This window comes from Arachis hypogaea, chromosome 1, assembly GCF_003086295.3.
Source record: "Arachis hypogaea cultivar Tifrunner chromosome 1, arahy.Tifrunner.gnm2.J5K5, whole genome shotgun sequence".
Taxonomy (NCBI): Eukaryota; Viridiplantae; Streptophyta; class Magnoliopsida; order Fabales; family Fabaceae; genus Arachis; species Arachis hypogaea.
In genome coordinates this window covers 3,276,377-3,294,018 of record NC_092036.1, presented here as the reverse complement: position 1 = coordinate 3,294,018, position 17,642 = coordinate 3,276,377, and the positions used below count along the sequence as shown (strand labels likewise).

Below are 17,642 nucleotides of genomic sequence, written 5' to 3'. Positions count from 1 at the left end.
TATAAAGATGATATCACGTGAATATTGCTCTTTAATAAATAGTCATAAATATTAGCATGCAAAATCACCGTAGAATGGTAGCAGACTGGCAGTGAAGGCTTGGTGTACAATATTCTATACTAGAATATAAGTCATGAGTCACCAATGTCCATGGTTCGAATTTCCATTCTTGTTCAAGAAGATTAATGTAAGGTTTATTATTCCTTATATGCCCCTATTTGTTGCATGTTTAGGCGGAGCCTATTTGTCCTTAGTTAAATAGATTTTGCTGTGTCTTTAACTCCAGATATGAACTCAAACTTTCTGTAAACACTAAACACTTAACCTACTAAAAATAAAGCATTCCTAACTAAATATTGCCTCAGACAAACGCTTTTGTGCTGGCAAAAATGCAACTTAATGTTTGCCTTACTCCAAGTAATATAAATTAACTATGAAACCATCGTCTCTTGTGGAGAAATACTCATTTTATTTTAATCGCTTAGGCCTCACTTTTTTACCATAAAATACAGTGTGATTTTCGTTTTAAACGTGACTTACAATCCTTTGTGATCATAATCCCAAATAACCACACAAAAATGAGTATTTCTGTCACGGCTCTATTCTTTTGTGACCAAACCACAAGTGAATTGAGTCAAATCTATTGTACAACAAACACTGCCGTGGAGAATAAATTTACAAGGAGCAAATCTTTGATACCGCATCTAGCTGTATACAGCTGTATACTCTGGTGCATGATATAATAGACATGGAGCAACTGAAGGACACAAAATTGACCTGCAACATTACTACTTTACCCCTTCAAGGGCAAACCCAATCCAGTTTAAATAATGATGTTCAACTGCCACTGCAACTCAATGAAACTCCCTTCCAATGTCACTGATCTGCAACCTTAATAGTTAATATAACATAGGTGTGGCATGAAATCAGTTATGTCAGACTCAAACTCTTATGCCTTGCAATTGCCAAGTCGCAGTAACCAAATTTACGGCAATTAGAGGTAAAAAAGATTGCACTCGCCATGGATTAGGACATATCAACTTCCATTCCATTACTCAAGCTCAGAGAGAAGTGGATTCAAGATCAAATCTAAGAACTCAGCACCCAAGGCTTTTCATTATATTGGCCAGCTCATTGATCACAGTTCCTGGATCAGCATGCGACCCTGCAAGGTTGATTGCATGATACTCCAACCCTTTCCAACGAGCAATATACGCAAAATGTGGGCGTCTGAATTGGCTGCTGATAATCTCCAGGATCACAGTTTTGGGCAATGCGGATACTATGTGAGTGAGGCCGGCACCGTGTGCACCAATGATGACTGATGCATCTTGAATGGCTCGTACCTGTTCCTTCATAGACATGTGTGCAAACAATCCATTGACCAGGTTGATTTTACAACCATTATAATTGGATACCCAGCTCTTCAAGGATTCAAATACTTCTGCCTCATTGCTTAACCTTGATTCGACTTTACCACGATGACGTGGATGAGCTAAGTAATCTTCACGACGAACAAAAAGAACATTATGTCCAGAGACTGGTTTTGTAGAATGGTATGCATTTAGTGGTAGCCCAAATGCTGCTCTGATCATTTCTCCAAACTCAGAAATGCGTGCAGTTTTGTGGTTATCAGGGTTTTGCCACAGTTCCTGTGCAGAAGCTCCATCACAATTTACTTCTTCTGTTAGTCCTTTAAACATTGCGGTTTCATATCCCAGAGGTGAGAGAATGGCATGGCGAAAACAAACTGTGCCAGTGAAATTTTTAGCATATCTAACACTTGAGAATAACGCTTTCCATGTCTCTTCAAGTTGAGTCTGTAAATTCACATTGGATTAAACATAAGTAAATAAAGACTTTGTCAACTACCTTAGTTACAACTTGAACAAATAATAATTAGGGAGTGGCAATACCCACTCGCTAATAAATAATAATGATTATCTAACTTGCAACATTAACCGAAGACAGAAACATGAATTCTTTTGTAGCGAAACAAATAAAAGAAAGAATCTTGCAAAGCTCTCAATATGGATGACAGCAAGCAACTTTTACCCACATCTCTAATTATTATGTATAGAAAAATCAATTAGCTAACAGACTTTCATTTAATGGTGAAGGAACAATTAGCCCCATATGACTTCACATACAAATATGCTAGTTGAAGAGATGAACTTACAATATCTAGCAACCAATATGCAATTCATACATTTCAAGTTGGACACAGCTATAACATCTTTTTTTTTTTTTGTTAAAAGTATTTGGACAGAGCTATGCTGAAAATGATTTCCTCCAGTCAACAATAGTTTATTACTGTGACACTAATAAACTTTTCAGGCATAAAGTTCAATATATAATAGACATTATCTGAAAAATGTAAGGAAGTTACAAAAAAAAGTAAATTAATAAATTGCAGAATTCTGTTATAGTATGTAAATCTATGTGAGCAACATTACAATGCCGGGATTATCTCAATACAACACTGGCCTAGCGACCAAGTAGAGGATACATGCAGTTCTTGGAATAAGACTCAAGCAATATATGTCTATAAGGCTTCTATATTCGGTCTTTCTGTTGGACCAAGCAGAGGTTGCTTCTTTCTGAACAACCAGATGGACAAGAACCAAATAACACACGTCATATCAATATGAACCTTTATTCATAGAGTGTCACATGTGCAGTCTACCAAACCCTCTCAAATTAGAGTTGCTGGACAGGATTAAATTCAATACATAATGTTGAGTTCCTAATAAGCATCTAATCCTCTCAAGGGGCATCACACAAATTCGCAGGCCATGATGACACTATACATTTCTTGCCTGGTTACTAATGCACATTGTAATTTCCCTACATCTAAAATTTGTAAAATGGTGGATCACGAATAAGATCATGCCCATATATTCCTCAATTTGGACTTTTATAAAAGTGCCTTGTGCTTCTAAAGCAAATTACGCATGCATTTCAGCTTAGATGTAAAGAGGCATCAAGAACTTTTCTAAACTTCAATCCTAAGAAAAAAAATGAAGTCAGCATTCTTAGCTACAACTGTTCATCAATTCAAGAGGCTTTATCTGGTGTCAGTCCTTGCAAACATGAAGGCTGAATATGAGGCTTTAAATAAGAATCAATGCTGTGGGATCACCTCCTCAAAGAAATCCAATCATTTGTGTACAGGTAAATAAAAGAACCAACCTGGACTTATCCAGATACATATTCCCCAGTTAGTGATAAAAGGGGTTCATTAACATGCAGTCTTCTAGAGACCTTCTCTCAAGTAATCACACCTCAAGCACCATCATTGTGGCATGTGTTTAACTTCAATTTTTATTTAATCTCCCGGTAGTTCAAGAAGCAACCCGGCATATGTTAATAACTGATCCCAAGCCCAGAAAACGAGGGCTGTGTTAGAGATGCAACAACCAACGTAAAACTTTGTCGCATTTCAATGCATGGCCAGAGCGCAATAACGTCTCTTTTTTCTTTTGGTGAACTCAATATTTCTTTTGGTGAACCGCAATAACGTCTTTAGCCATGTAGGAATGTGTTAAGCTTGCGACAACCAAAGTAAAATTTTATTGCATCCCAATGCATGGACAAAATGCAATGATGCCTTTTAGATCCATGTAGCCGATCCCACCTAATAGGAAAAGGCTTTTTTAAGGTTAAGGTAGTTCAAGAAGCAAGTGCTGTTTGCTAGTTCCAATAGCAAAACTAAATAGAGAATCCATACAGTAGGGGAAAAAAATCATATAGCTTCCGTCGACCTCTATTCGGAAAATTTCCATCAATGTTATGCAATAACCTCAGCACATAAACATTAATTCACAATCCATGCATTAAGAGGACATTCTAAAACCAAAATGAAACTTGGAACTTAACAAAATTACTTGTCATAGAAAACCCTTAAAAAACATATTATGCGCCTCCCATATTCCCACAATCAATCAATCAAATGGCCAACTCACTAATGTTCTGTTGATTTTAAAGCTTCACTCTGCTTAAAAAATAAGTCAAATTCTAACGATCTTAACCAAAACCAAATACAATCTCATAAGTCTACCCCCTCTCCTTCCCTTTCATTCCTTTACTACACATGCTAAATCCAAGGCTGGCACTTGGCAGGTTCGCCAACATCAAACAAAAGACACTTTTGACTGCTCAGGAACAAGAACAGAGATAAGTTTATTAAAATTATACTTGTTAAGGCACATGTAATAGATATTTGTTTTGTTAGCAACATAATCTACCATAAACGGTGCCAATTTTAAGAACTATTATTTAAGGTACCTGTTCAACAGCCAATAACTACAAAGGCCGAAATATGCAAACCAATTGCATTAGAATCTTGAAAGCATGAAATTAATAAAACTGATCATGCATACCTCGCAGTGGCCATCTACAAAGACAACATGAGGTCGATTAGGAAGGCCTGTGACTCTAGAAGAAACATATGCACTATACCAGTCTGTAATAGTGTGAAAAAGATTAGCATACTCAAAACGCGTCACCAGAAGCGTTGGTTCTTCAAACCACTGCAATCAGAAACCCTCATGTCAGAAGCCAATAAAAAGCATTAGTTACAAAACAAAAGAATGATAACAATAGGTTTGTAGGATTGTATCAAATCAATTAGGCTAAATTTCACTCACTTCCCTTGGAATCAGATAGTATTACACGACACCCTCGATTTGTAAAAGTACACAGACTTCCCCAAGAGAGTTAGCGTAAGCATCACAAATAGAGGGGTAATTGACTAATATCATATAACCTATTAACCTTGAAAAAGGTTTATGCAATTTACCATTCAATTATATAAAAAAGAGGAAGTCATTATTCGAATTCAAAATATAAGCAAAGAAAGAAAGCACAAAGGAAAAGCAAGGCTTTAAACTTCGGTGGTGGTTTGCATTGCAATTGATGAAATTACAAACAATGGCAGGAAAAGGCAGTTTATGCTGTCACGGCTGTAGATTCGTAGCAGTTGCAAAGACATCTAAAACCACTGTAGGCCTCAACTGCAAATGTATAATGCAATTTAAAATCCTGAACTCAAAAGGTATTATCGGTTGAATCTTTCATACACAACAAGGTTTTCCGCCAAGCTTTGTTATACAATAAAAACTATGTTGTGCTTCTCATCGGCATTTCTACTCATGGTTGATTCAAGAAAGTTGGGGCCTTGCTATGTTGGAGCATTTTCTCATCCTCCTACCTTTTATGCACTTTCACTCTTAAGTCTTATCTCTAATTAAATAGCCTTTTCGCCCATCAGTTTATGGCAGCTCATTTTTACTTAATACGTATGTCCTAGAACCACTACAAATCAGGTATTTGGAAACTGATTTACTGGGATTTCTATTATCAAAGAAAGCAAACAATAACCATTATCACATTGCCATTACAAGCCTCAATCAGAACCATTCATACGAGGAAACTTTGCAACAATTTTATCTACAATTCCAGTATTAGCCAGAAACTCCCCAGATGATCAGAATTTAGAAAGCACAAATGAACCAACAATATCCCATCTTCTCCCCCTCACCCCTCTTCACAGCAACTAAGATAAACACCGCACATGATCAAATTCGTAAGCATAAAAAGATTCAAAGTTTACAGCAATTCCATCCAAATCCAAGCACCAAGATCCACATCATCATATCATCAAATTCATAAGCATATAAAGCAAAGAACTCAAATAATAAAATCTTCAAACAAAGAAAATTAAAGAATCCTATCTTTACAACAATTCCATCCAAATCCAAGCATTAACAGTAATCAAACAAACTACCACGTTAATGTGCGCCATTATCATGAACCATGTATGAACTCAATTCAACTCAACCCAATTAATGTTTAAATTAGCAATAATCAAAATCTTCACCTCATCACAAGCAAAATCCTTCTCTCTAACAACTCGGATCTTACTAATCAAATCCCTCATAGTATGCCTCTGGATCCCACCCGCAGGCAAATACCGATCCAAGAACTCACGATCCACCAACGTCTTCCCCTCCACCGCTCCAACACCATTACCGCCATCAACCTCAAACGCACCGTTTTGGAACGCAGGAAGCTCCTCATCCTCTCCCCTTCCCATAACGTCCACCAACGCCTCCCCGCCCTTCGCCATCCGGATCCTGTCAGGGACCATCCTAACCCTCCCGCCCTCACAAACCGAGCTCCGTAGCGTCTCGCTGTACCAGCACCGGAACCACCCGGGCCCGTGGAGGACCTGGACGCGGCGCGTGAAGCCGTTCCCGAAGTAGCCCTCGCAGGAGCGGGTTATGGCGTTGGCCTTGGAGTCTTCGGCGTCGGTCCAAGGAAGGTAAGAAGGGAGAATTGGCCATGGCTTTAAAGAGTGATGGTGCGATTGTTGTTGCTGCTGCGATCTTAGGAGAGGAATTTGATTGTTAAGGTTGGTGTTGGAGCGTGAAGAATTGGAAGAGTGTGTGAGGAAGTAGAGGAAGAGAGAAATGGAGTTGAGGATGAAGAGGAAGAGGAGAATCTTGAAGAGTAACGTGTTCCTTCGATTCATGGCGCTCTTTCCTCTTTTTCCTCTTCTCTTCTCTTCTCTCTCTCTCTCTCCTCCTCGGTGAGTAGTGTTGAAAGCGGGTCAAATGACGACAGGGTCGAGGTCGTCGTGGCCTCAACAGTGAAAGAGGTAAGACACATCACAACGTGAAAAATGTTTTGACCGTAAAAGAAAATTGACAAATTACGTATTGCCACGTGTAAAAGATAAAGACTTTTTTGTGACTACTGTATATAAAAGATAATAAAAAATATATATTTTACTGAAAGATATAATATACTATAACAACATCCTTGTAAAAAATCAAATCTCATAGAATGATTTTGTAGAATAATTTATATTTATATTTTAGAATATTAAAATTAAATTTATAAATATAAATTATCCTAATTTATTTTGAAGAAGTATGGACTATGGAGAAACAATATGAGCAATGGATTAAAAAAAAGTAAAATTAAAATTAAAAATTAAATTATGAATTAATTATTTAATTTCAAATTTTAAAATTTTAAAAATTAGGATTAACATTTAAATATATTCACTATCTATGATTATTAATTAATTTATGTAATTTTGATAGTTATTGGTGAATACTAATTTAATTTAAATTATTAATGCTCAAATATTAATTAATTTTTTATAATAATAAATTGTAATTTATTCTACTAAAAAATAATTATGTTAAGTATATACTAAAATTAGTCACTAAAATTAATATAAAATATATATTATAATATAAATTATATATTTAAAATAAATTAAACAGTATATGTATATATTAATACATGATAACTAATTTTAATATAAATATAATATTTTTTAATAAAATATCCAGGTTCTTCATGTGTACATAACATAACAACAGGTTCACTTGTACTAGAGCCACTCATCAATGCCTAAGACCCATCTATGAAAAACACATGTCAGTTTTCCGCAGGTTGTAAAAGGAAAAAACCAACCCATAAATTAATTGATATTGCACAGGCATGGGTGTTTTACTCACAGATGATTTAATATGGTGATTTCCATATTAACGAAGGAAAATATTTTTTTAACAAGTTCTGAGTAATGATGACAGGAGGACTGAAAAACAAGTGTGTTCATGAGTCATGACAGCATCGGTCACAAATCTTATTCCTCTGAAAGATGGCGGAAAGCAGCATAATGTTAGTTAGCACTTAGCAGATGAACGTTCAGTTAATTACACCAAAAAAGAAAAAACAGACATAGCAAACTTGTTATCAGTGATACATTTCTCATCAACTTGTTTATATGGTTCAATAATACAATCAGAGAACCACAGTTCCATCCTTCTGTACTATAGAGGCAATATGAGAATATTTGTACTCCATTTTGAAGTCCTCACTTCTTTCTCGCTTGCCTTCATTCCATATCTGGTTGCATGAAGCAAAGAAGCACATTAATGTTAACTAACATCCCTGTACTTTCTTGTCAAAATGTATATTAAAATGACAGAAACTAAAAGCCAGTAATACTCACTACTGTAAAGCTCTATTAATAAGCAATTCTGGTTCATAATTTCTCATGATTTGCCACTGCAAGTGCAAGCCCAATAAAATTTCTCAAGAAGCTCTGTCCAACAATTTTGCAGTTGTACTATTGACATAACTATCTTCAAAGTTAAGTTGTAGTTATTTAAAAGTAGTTTAATTACTCTGTTGGTCTTTATAATTTTTGCAAAATTTTCAATTAGGTCCTTATACTTTTTTTCTTTTTAATTTGATCCCTGTACTAATTTTTTTTTAATTAGATCCCTCTTGACAGTCATTAGTTTAATTGTATAGAAATTCAATTAAAAAAAAATTGATGTAGGGACCAAATAAAAGGAGAAAAAATATAGAGACCCAATTAAAAAAAAAAATTGGTACAAGTACTCAATTAAAAAGGAAAAAATTATAAAGACCTAATTATAAATTTTGCGAAACGAAACTATAGTGACCAACAGAGTAATTAAACCTTTAAAAGTGTAAAATAACCTTAAAATTGCAGAATAAAATTAAACCTAATAAAAATCATAGATAATGGATTGGGGGTCTCAACATAAACCAAATTAAGTCTATGGTTGAGGGTTTCTATGTTAATAAAATTTAAAAGTACTTATGAAAATAAAATCTCGTTGTACTAATCAAAGGAACCTAATAAAGCTAAGATTGTTTAAATTGTTGACTAAGTATAGAACTCTGAAAACATTTTAAATTTACTTCATTCCCCTATGACAACATTGTGCATAGCAATTTCAAGGACGACTTCCATTTCTCCATATCTATTTTGATAGCTGTGATGACTTGCTCAGTGCAAATGAAGCTAGTTATCCTCTATGCTAACCTTCAAAACTTCTCTCTGAATCTGATTGAACGATGGTGCTTCGTTATCTGGTTCCTATTCATTGATTCATGCCAGCATTTAACCAGAGAAAGAGCAATGACTAATTAAATAATAATCAGTTGATCATCCTCCTATTCATGTTACATGCTAGAACAAACCATGAGTTGTATCCCTTCACTGTCTTCATGATCTACATGGAAAAAAAAACGCAAATTAAGAAACTCAAAAGTAGAATAAAAGCTAGTAAGACGTGTAAGTAATGAATGGGAAAAATAGGTTCAAAGATAATAAAACTGGTTGTAGAGCATGTGGATTAATGGAAAAATAAGAAGTGTAAGTAACACCTTTCAAATCATTTCTGATAGTTGCAGGCAATGGATCTGAAAGAGGTTGATATCCTTCATCTTTCATCAATTTGGTCAATAACCTTAACTGTGACCGTATTTCATGAATCTTTGGATGCATATCATCTCCAACAACAAATACATGAACCAAGTTCTTCAACTCAATCCAACTACACCCGGGTTCTTTAGTCACCCCTCGGTCACTCATCATTCTCCTTACACGTTCTACATCATCCTTCTTTCCTAAAGCTATATATATGCTTGATAACAATACATAAGCAGATGATTCTGGTGAGCCTAGCTCCATTAGTTTCTCACCAGCATAGACACCTATATCATAGTTACGATAGTTCCTACAGGCCCCTAACAATATGCGCCACAAACAAAAACCATGATCAATTGTTGCTGTTTCAATGAATTCCTTTGCTTCATTGAGTTTACCGGCACGGCTCAAGATATCAACCATGCAGGCATAATGCTCTACTGTTGGATCAATGCTGAATTTATCAGACATCATTTTGAAATAAGCCCAGCCTCTATCCACTAGACCCATATGGCTGCAGGCAGAGAGAAGATTCACAAATGTGACTGTGTCCGGCTTTGTTCCCTCCTGGCACATCATCTCAAACAACTCCAAGGCTTCTTTACCACGACCATTTTGAGACAGTCCAGATATCATTGCATTCCAAGAAATTACATCTCGGTTAGGCATCCTCCAAAATATACGGTACCCATCATCCAAACTTCCGCACTTAGCATACATGGCAGAAAGAGCACTTCCAATTGGAACTTCTAATTTGAAACCATACTTAATAATGCGAGCATGCATTTGCTTCCCCTGATCTAAAGCAGCTAAACTAGAACAGGATTTAAGAACACTCGCCATAGTTAGCTCGTTGGGGTCAACTCCGTCCATCTGCATATTGCAGTACAGATTCAGAGCACCTTCAAAATCCCCATTTTGAGCATATCCTGTTATGATAGAGGTCCAGAGAACAACATCGGGCTGTTCTATATACTCGAAACCCTTCCGAGCATCCTCTATGCTACCACATTTTGCATACATGTCCACCAAAGCCGATAAAACGTACAACTGCAATTCATACCCCAACTTCACTGAGTAACCATGCATTTGTTTCCCTTCTGCAATAGCACAAAGGTCACTGCAAGCATTGATCACCCCCACAAGAGTAAACTCACTTGGCATCACCCCAGAATGATGCATATCATAAAACAACCTCAGAGCCTTGTCAGAATCCCCACTCTGAGCATAACCAGTAACCATGGCCGACCAAGTGATCGAATTCTTCTTCCCGCACAAATAAAACGTCCTTAGCGCATCATCCAGGGTCCCACACTTAGCATACATGGTCACAAGAGCATTGCCCACGGAGATAACCGAAAGCAACCCCTTCTTGATAGCAAGGGAATGAACCTGCCTACCAATGTCCACAAACTCACCCCTAGTCAACGCACTAAGAACACTTGTAAACACAAACTCATTAACAACCTCCCCTTCTTCACAATTCATGGCCCCAAAGAGCTCCACAGCCTCATGAACCATCTCTAACGAAGCATATCCGGAAATCACCGTCGACCAAGAAACCTCGTTCCTCACAGGCATTGTATCAAACACCTTGCGGGCATCAAGTACAAGACCCATTTTGCAATAAAAGTTAAGCAGCGAGCTCCCAACATAAACATCACGAAGGCATGACGTCTTGACGGCGAGGGCATGGGTCTGACGGCCAGCGACGAAGTCAGAGGTGTTGGCAACGGCGGTAAAGACACCGGCGAAGGTGTGGGCGTTAGGGAGCTCCATGTGATGAGTTCTTGTCATGAGGCGGAAGAGTGAGAAAACAGAGGAGGAGTGAGACTTGTTCCTGGAGAGGGCATTGATGAGGGAGTTCCATGAGACAATGTCTCTGGTGGTGGTGGGGATGGAGTGGAGGATGAGGGTGGCTTTGGAAAGGAAGCCGGACTTGGCGTAGAGGAGGAGGATGGCGTTGGCGACGTGAGTGGAGGAGAAGAAAGAACCGTTACGGAGGGTTCGGGCGTGGAGAGCATGGCCGCGTCGGAGGTTGGTGTGGTGGGTACAGTGGAGGATGTCTCTGAAAACCGTCGCATGTTGCGGAGAAAGAGGCATCAATCCAATACTCTTTGATATTCATTCATCGTTTCAAGAAGGCATCCGCGAAGATTACCGAGGTTAACGGGAATCCCCAAAGTCAATGAGTCATAGCTCACACGGCATTCCGTCCCCTCCTCATTTTAAAAGTTTCAGATTACCAATTACAATCGAAAAGAAAAAATTGATAAATATATAAAGATTATGTGAATGTGTATTGTATCTAGAATTAGAAATTGTCCAATTCATTAGAGTATATAAAATTAAAAATTGTCCAATAACCCAAAAAAAAACCAGAATCTACAAAATTTCTACCGGATGAGATTCATTCCCGTTAATCAATGGAGAAGGAGTTGGAGATTGAGATATCCGCTTCAAGGAGATTCATAAAATTTTCGTAAAAGAGAATTTAATTAAATGTCTTTATATATAAGTAATTTTAATTTATTTTATTTTAATTTATAGAATTTAGTTTTAATGTATGGTTAATATAAAATTATTTTATATGTATATTTAATTATATAATTTTATATTAAAAAAATAATTATTTTTTATATTTATTATGTAAATAATTATTTAAAAAAATAATTATGATTGTTTGATTATATAAAATATTTTATATTATCAGTGTATAAAAATTAAATTTTAATGTATATATTAAAAATTTTATATGAATATTATTATATTAAATTTGTGTTTGAGTTAATATATTTGATTAAAATGCATTGGATTTATTATAGTTGTGTTAATTCTTTTTTAAAAAATAAAATTTAATATCCATAGATATTTGCAGATAATCGTTTCTCTTGTGAAAAAAAAAATAACCATGCAGAAATAAAGTGAAAACAAAAAGTATTTTATTAAATGAAAATAGGAGATAGAAAAAGAATTTTATTATGGAAATTCATTGGCATCCTTATTTAAGATGTTAACTTTTTTAAATAAATGTCGTATCTAAAATGTATTTGACACACAAATACGATAAATTAAAAAAATGTAAATGCTTGATAGATTATATACACAATAGAATAAAAATCTTCAAAATTACTTTAGTTAACATATTAGAATTAGATTTTTTTTATGACTTCGTAGGTTTAAATTCTATTCTCAACAATTTTTATAATTATTTTTAAAATTTTATCTTATAATATGTAAATAACTCGATGATTTGACTAATAAATGTTATGTTTATAAAAAATTGGAAGGAGTGAATTTTTTATTAAATAATTAAAAATTAAGTTTCAATGTACTTATTAAAGAGTAATATTTTAAATGAGTCTCTAAAAAAATTTTTAGTTAGACAATTTGATCTTTTAACAAATTATAATCACCTAATCAATTCATGATCTTTTATTTTATTAGACATATAAATTTTAACATCAAATTTTGGTTAAAAATTTTTGACAAATCAATTGTAATTTATAAAGACATAACAATTTTAAGAAATTTTTAGATTTTTAAATCAATCTTTTTATATAGACGAATAATTTAATATATAGATTGATTTATCTAATGAAATAAAAATTTAAAAACTAATTTGATTAATAAAATTTGTTGGAAACTAACATAAATATCACTCATTTATTAGATAAAAAGATTAAAGAGATTTTTAATAAAACTTTAATTTAATTTTGTCAGTATTATATATTTTGTACTGAAAAAATTTTTGACCTCCCAAAAAATTCTTTCCAACTTCTGTCACTGCTTATAATAGTAGTGAAGAGGTGTAGACAATGGTGAGACGAAGAAGAGATGAATTCAACTATACTATTTAGGCTATGATTTTTGTTTTTTTTTTGTTTTTTAAAGTAAAAAAATGCAACACAACAAAGTAGACTAACAAAAGTATAAAAAGGAACAAAACAACAAAGAACAAGAAAAACAAAACTCAATCTAAAGTCATCTACTTATCAATAATTATGGGAATCAATATCATACTACTCTTTGTAGTTCATAAGGGATCTATTGATAACTTTTGCTACTTCTATTTTTTTATTGTTGAATATTCTGTTATTTCTTTCCATCCATGTGATTTAGATAATAGCAAAAACAATTAACCACTTTTTACGCTCTTCCTTTCTTATAGGCACTTCTATCTAACTCTCAAAATATTGTTTACTTGTTTCTAAAATAGTCCATAGTCTATTAAAGCAAACAACCACACACACTAAACCTGCCAAATAAATTCACAACTAAAAAATAGGTGGTAAAAATTCTCAATATCTTTTTTACATAATCTATATAATCTCTACTTAGTATTGACCCTACCAACTAACACAAACTAAGTGAAGAACTTAAATAATTTTTGTTGTTTCATGATTTTTATATCTAATTAAATTAGAGTTTTAGACAAAGGAAAAATTCATCTAAATTGAGAAGAATAGAAAAGTGAAAAATAAATGATTATTCATTGAGTGGTAATTTTTATCATACATGAACCTCACTATTTCTTAAAATATGTATTAGTATTATTTTCTCTCTTTTTTTTTTCTCTTTGCTGATGATAAATGTGTTAGGTACCACACAAATGACGTAACAAAATATAAAGATGAAAAAATTAGAAATTTGTATAGAATAATTTTTTTTGAGAATTATAATTTTTCTATATCAAAGGAGATTACAATAACAGTCTCTCTTGATAATAGAAGAATACATCTCGCTCTAAATATAGGAGAAAACTTCTCAAAGAAAAATCTCTATATGTAACTCTACGTTACTATTATTCTTGTTGGATGAAGTGATTGAAATGAATTAAGAAAAAACTCAATTTATAGGTGAGTCTTTTTAATATGAACCGTTCGTCAATTAGAGGTATATAATTCTTCTTTTTTTCAACCATCAAAATTTTATAATTATAAACTAGGATTGTTTATTACCTTTCATTCTATTTAGCAATTATTTATTTATTTATTTATTTATTTTCTAAATTAACTTTACTAATTTTCACAATCTCTCACATAAAGCTAATTTTGGTAAATTTTCAAAAAACTCATGTTGCTCATGTATTTGATAGGCTATATGAAGATCTGCACCATTCAAATTTTTCAGTGTTAATTAGTTTTGTCATGACATTTGTTAGGTTATCTTTAGTGTGAATCTTTTGCATATCAACACTCCCTTCTTCTATTACTTCCCGAACAGTATGATATTGTACTCCAATGTATTTTGTTCTTGAATGAAAGGCAGCATTCCTTACAATGTGTAAAACATTCTGACTGCCACAATACATAGAAATCTTTTGTTGTTTGTGCTCGAGTTTCTCCATCAACCTTTGGATCTAAATAGCTTCCTTGCATGCTTATGTAGCTATCCTATATTCACCTTCTGTAGTAAATAAAGCTACAACTTTCTGTAATTTAGATAGCTAGTTCACAGCTCCTCCTGCAAGTATAAACACATATTCTATAGTAGATTTTTGTTTATCAATATCACCTGTAAAGTCTAAATAAACATATCCATTGACAATGAATTCCGATCTTCCAAAACATAATGCAACATTCGAGGTCCCTTTAATGTATCTTAGGATCCTGTTAACAACATTCCAATGCTCTTTACCTAGATCTGTCATAAATCAATTTACCACTGCAAGTCTGCAACTGCTTGAGCAATATCTGATCTTGTACAGATCATAACATACATAAAGCTTCCCATTGCTGATGTATATGGTACTTGAGATATTTCCATCCTCTCTACTTCACTATTAGGGCACATACTTGAAGATAATTTAAAATTCATAGGAAGTGGGGTTGAAATTGGATTACATTCTTGCATGTTGAAGCGTTGCAAGATCTTCTTCAAATAATTTTTTTGCAATAGTCAAATCTTCCTATTCCTTTTGTCTCGGTGATTTGCATCCCTAAAATCTTGTTTGCTGGTCCCAAGTCTTTCATATCAAACTTTCTAACCAACTGTACCTTCAATTCTTGGATTTGATATTTGTTGGGCCCACCACCAATATGCCATCCACATATAACAATAGAATAATGAAATCATTATCACCATACCTCTTGTAGTAGGTACCATGATCTTAACTAAGTATGTTGTATCCAAGGCTAGTAATGCAAGAATCAAATATCTTGTACCAACACCTTGACGCCTACTTTAGACCATATAGAGATTTAGTTAACTTGCAAATCAAGTTTTTTTTCTTGTTCTTCAAAACCTTCTAGTTGGAGCATATATATCTCTTCTTCAAGTTCTCCATGGAAAAAAAAATAGTCTTTATATTTAGTTACTATAGATGTAAATCAAATGAAGCACACATAGTCAAAACTACTTTGATAGTAGTTAGTCTCACCACTGGAGAAAACATTTCATTGAAGTCAACACATTCTTTCTGAGCATATCATTTGACAATCAATCTTGCACGATATCGTTCCACCTGATCATTACTATATCGCTTGATCTTGTAAACTCATTTGTTACCAATGACTTTCCGACCTATTAGATGTGTAACAAGTTGCCAATATGGTTCTTATGTAATGCCTTAATTTCTTCTTGCATTGCTGTCATCCACATAAAAGTATCTGGATTGCGATAGCCTCTATAAAAGTTGTTCGCTCTCCATCTTCTGTCAAAAGACAATATATATCATGGTTTGTCAAAACATAATTTGAATGTCATGATTGTGTTTTTCTTTGTCAAGTAGATCGACGAACTTCTATGTCGTTGGCCTCTACTTTTTGTTCTTCGTGCTCTGGTTCTGCTTTAGAAATATCACATTCTCTACATTTCTAATTTCATCTATTTGAACAGTGGTTATTTCTTTAATAGTACTATCATTTTCTTGTTCTCTTTGGAATTCATCTTCTGCAAATATTACATCTTTGCTGACAACTATCTTGCAGGCAGTGGAATCCCACATGCAATATCCCTTAACTCCGTCAGCATAACCCAAGAATATGTATTTTCTAGACTTTGGTCAAACTTTATTCTTTCTTGAAAATTGTACATTACATACATAGGACAACCAAATATATGTAATGAAGGATAATTAGGTGACTTACCTTGTCACATCTCTATTGGTGTCTTCAATTCAATTGCAGTTGATAGTTATTGATTTATCACATAACAGGCAATTTTAATAGCTTCTTCTAAAAAAGACTTAGCTAAACCTCTAGTTTGCAACATAGCTCGTGTCCTTTCTAGGAGAGTCCTATTCATTCGGTCTGCTACACCATTTTGTTGAGGCGTATATGAAACTGTGAATTACCGTTGAATACCTATTTGCTTGCAAAATGTTAGAAAGTCACCATCAATATATTCTCCTCCATTATCTGTCCTTAAATACTTGGATATTCTTTCCAGATTCAAGTTCCAACTTTTTTGTGAACTCTTTAAACATCGCAAACACGTCTGACTTCTAATTAATTGGGTACACCCATAGCCTCCCAGAATAATCATTAATAAATGATACAAGATATTTTGCTCTTCCTAGAAACATCTCTGACGATTTTCACACATCAAAATAAATCAACTCCAATATGTGCTTACTACAAGCAGTTGATCGACCAAACGTCAATCTATGTTGCTTGTTTGTAACGCAGTACTTACAAAATGGTAAATTTACCGATTTGAGCCCAGAAATGAGATTATGCTCCACAAGGATCTTCATGCCTCGTTCTGACATGTGGCCCAGTTTGTAATGCCATATCATTGTTATTTCTTCTTGACTTGCTGAAGCAACTGATGCTTCTACCTCTTGCACAGTATCTCCCATAAGCATGTAAAGATTTGTAGCAATCTTTTTTGCTTTTATTACCACAAGAGCACCTTTAACAACTTCCAATATTCCACCTTCAATATGGGTCTTGCAACCAAGTTCATCCAGTTGCCCAATCGACAAAAAATTTTTCTTCAAGTTTTTCACATGTCTTACCTCTTGAAGTGATCGAATAGAACCATTAAACATTTTTATTTTGACAGTACCTATTCCAATAATTTCTAAGGCATGATCGTTTTCCATAAACACAGATCCTTCAAAGACAGGTTCATATATACAAAACCAATCACGATGAGGAGTCATGTGCCAGGTTGCTCCTGAATCAATAATCCAGACATCAGTGAGCTGTTTGCTGTCTTTAAAACCAATTGTTGCTTCGGCATACAAGATTTCTCCATCATCATAGGTACTCATAACACATCCTTGAGAACTTGATCTTTGTGGAACCTTCTCTATGCTCTTTTTATTCCGACAATCTTTTTTAAAGTTTCTGCTCTTGCCACAATTATAACATTTAAATTGCTTCTTTCCTTGTGACTGTGGTCTACTTTGGCTCCCACTGGAACTACG

At 34.2% G+C, this 17,642-nt stretch overlaps 2 protein-coding genes across 5 annotated transcripts; both read right to left on the bottom strand.

Moving 5' to 3' along the window:
* Positions 1–449: 449 nt before the first annotated feature.
* LOC112790609 (beta-1,2-xylosyltransferase) lies at positions 450–6,658 on the bottom strand. The gene is made up of 3 exons (XM_025833096.3): positions 5,882–6,658; positions 4,383–4,532; positions 450–1,820 (listed from the first exon to the last, which is right to left on the bottom strand). Exons 1-3 carry the CDS (start codon positions 6,533–6,535, stop codon positions 1,098–1,100), a joined length of 1,527 nt encoding a protein of 508 aa, XP_025688881.1. The 5' UTR covers positions 6,536–6,658; the 3' UTR covers positions 450–1,097.
* Positions 6,659–7,616: 958 nt separating this feature from the next.
* On the bottom strand, positions 7,617–11,749 carry LOC112790595 (pentatricopeptide repeat-containing protein At2g33680). Of its 4 annotated transcripts, none has more exons than XR_003196703.3 (4): positions 9,223–11,693; positions 8,879–9,068; positions 8,033–8,125; positions 7,617–7,926 (listed from the first exon to the last, which is right to left on the bottom strand). XR_003196703.3 is itself a non-coding variant. In XM_025833074.3 (2 exons), exons 1-2 carry the CDS (start codon positions 11,366–11,368, stop codon positions 9,019–9,021), a joined length of 2,196 nt encoding a protein of 731 aa, XP_025688859.1. In that variant the 5' UTR covers positions 11,369–11,749; the 3' UTR covers positions 8,557–9,018. The 4 variants fall into 4 exon arrangements, 1 of the variants encoding a protein (XP_025688859.1); XR_003196700.3 differs by having other exon boundaries at positions 8,033–8,088; positions 9,223–11,505; XR_003196704.3 differs by lacking the exon at positions 8,033–8,125 and having other exon boundaries at positions 9,223–11,749.
* Positions 11,750–17,642: the final 5,893 nt, after the last annotated feature.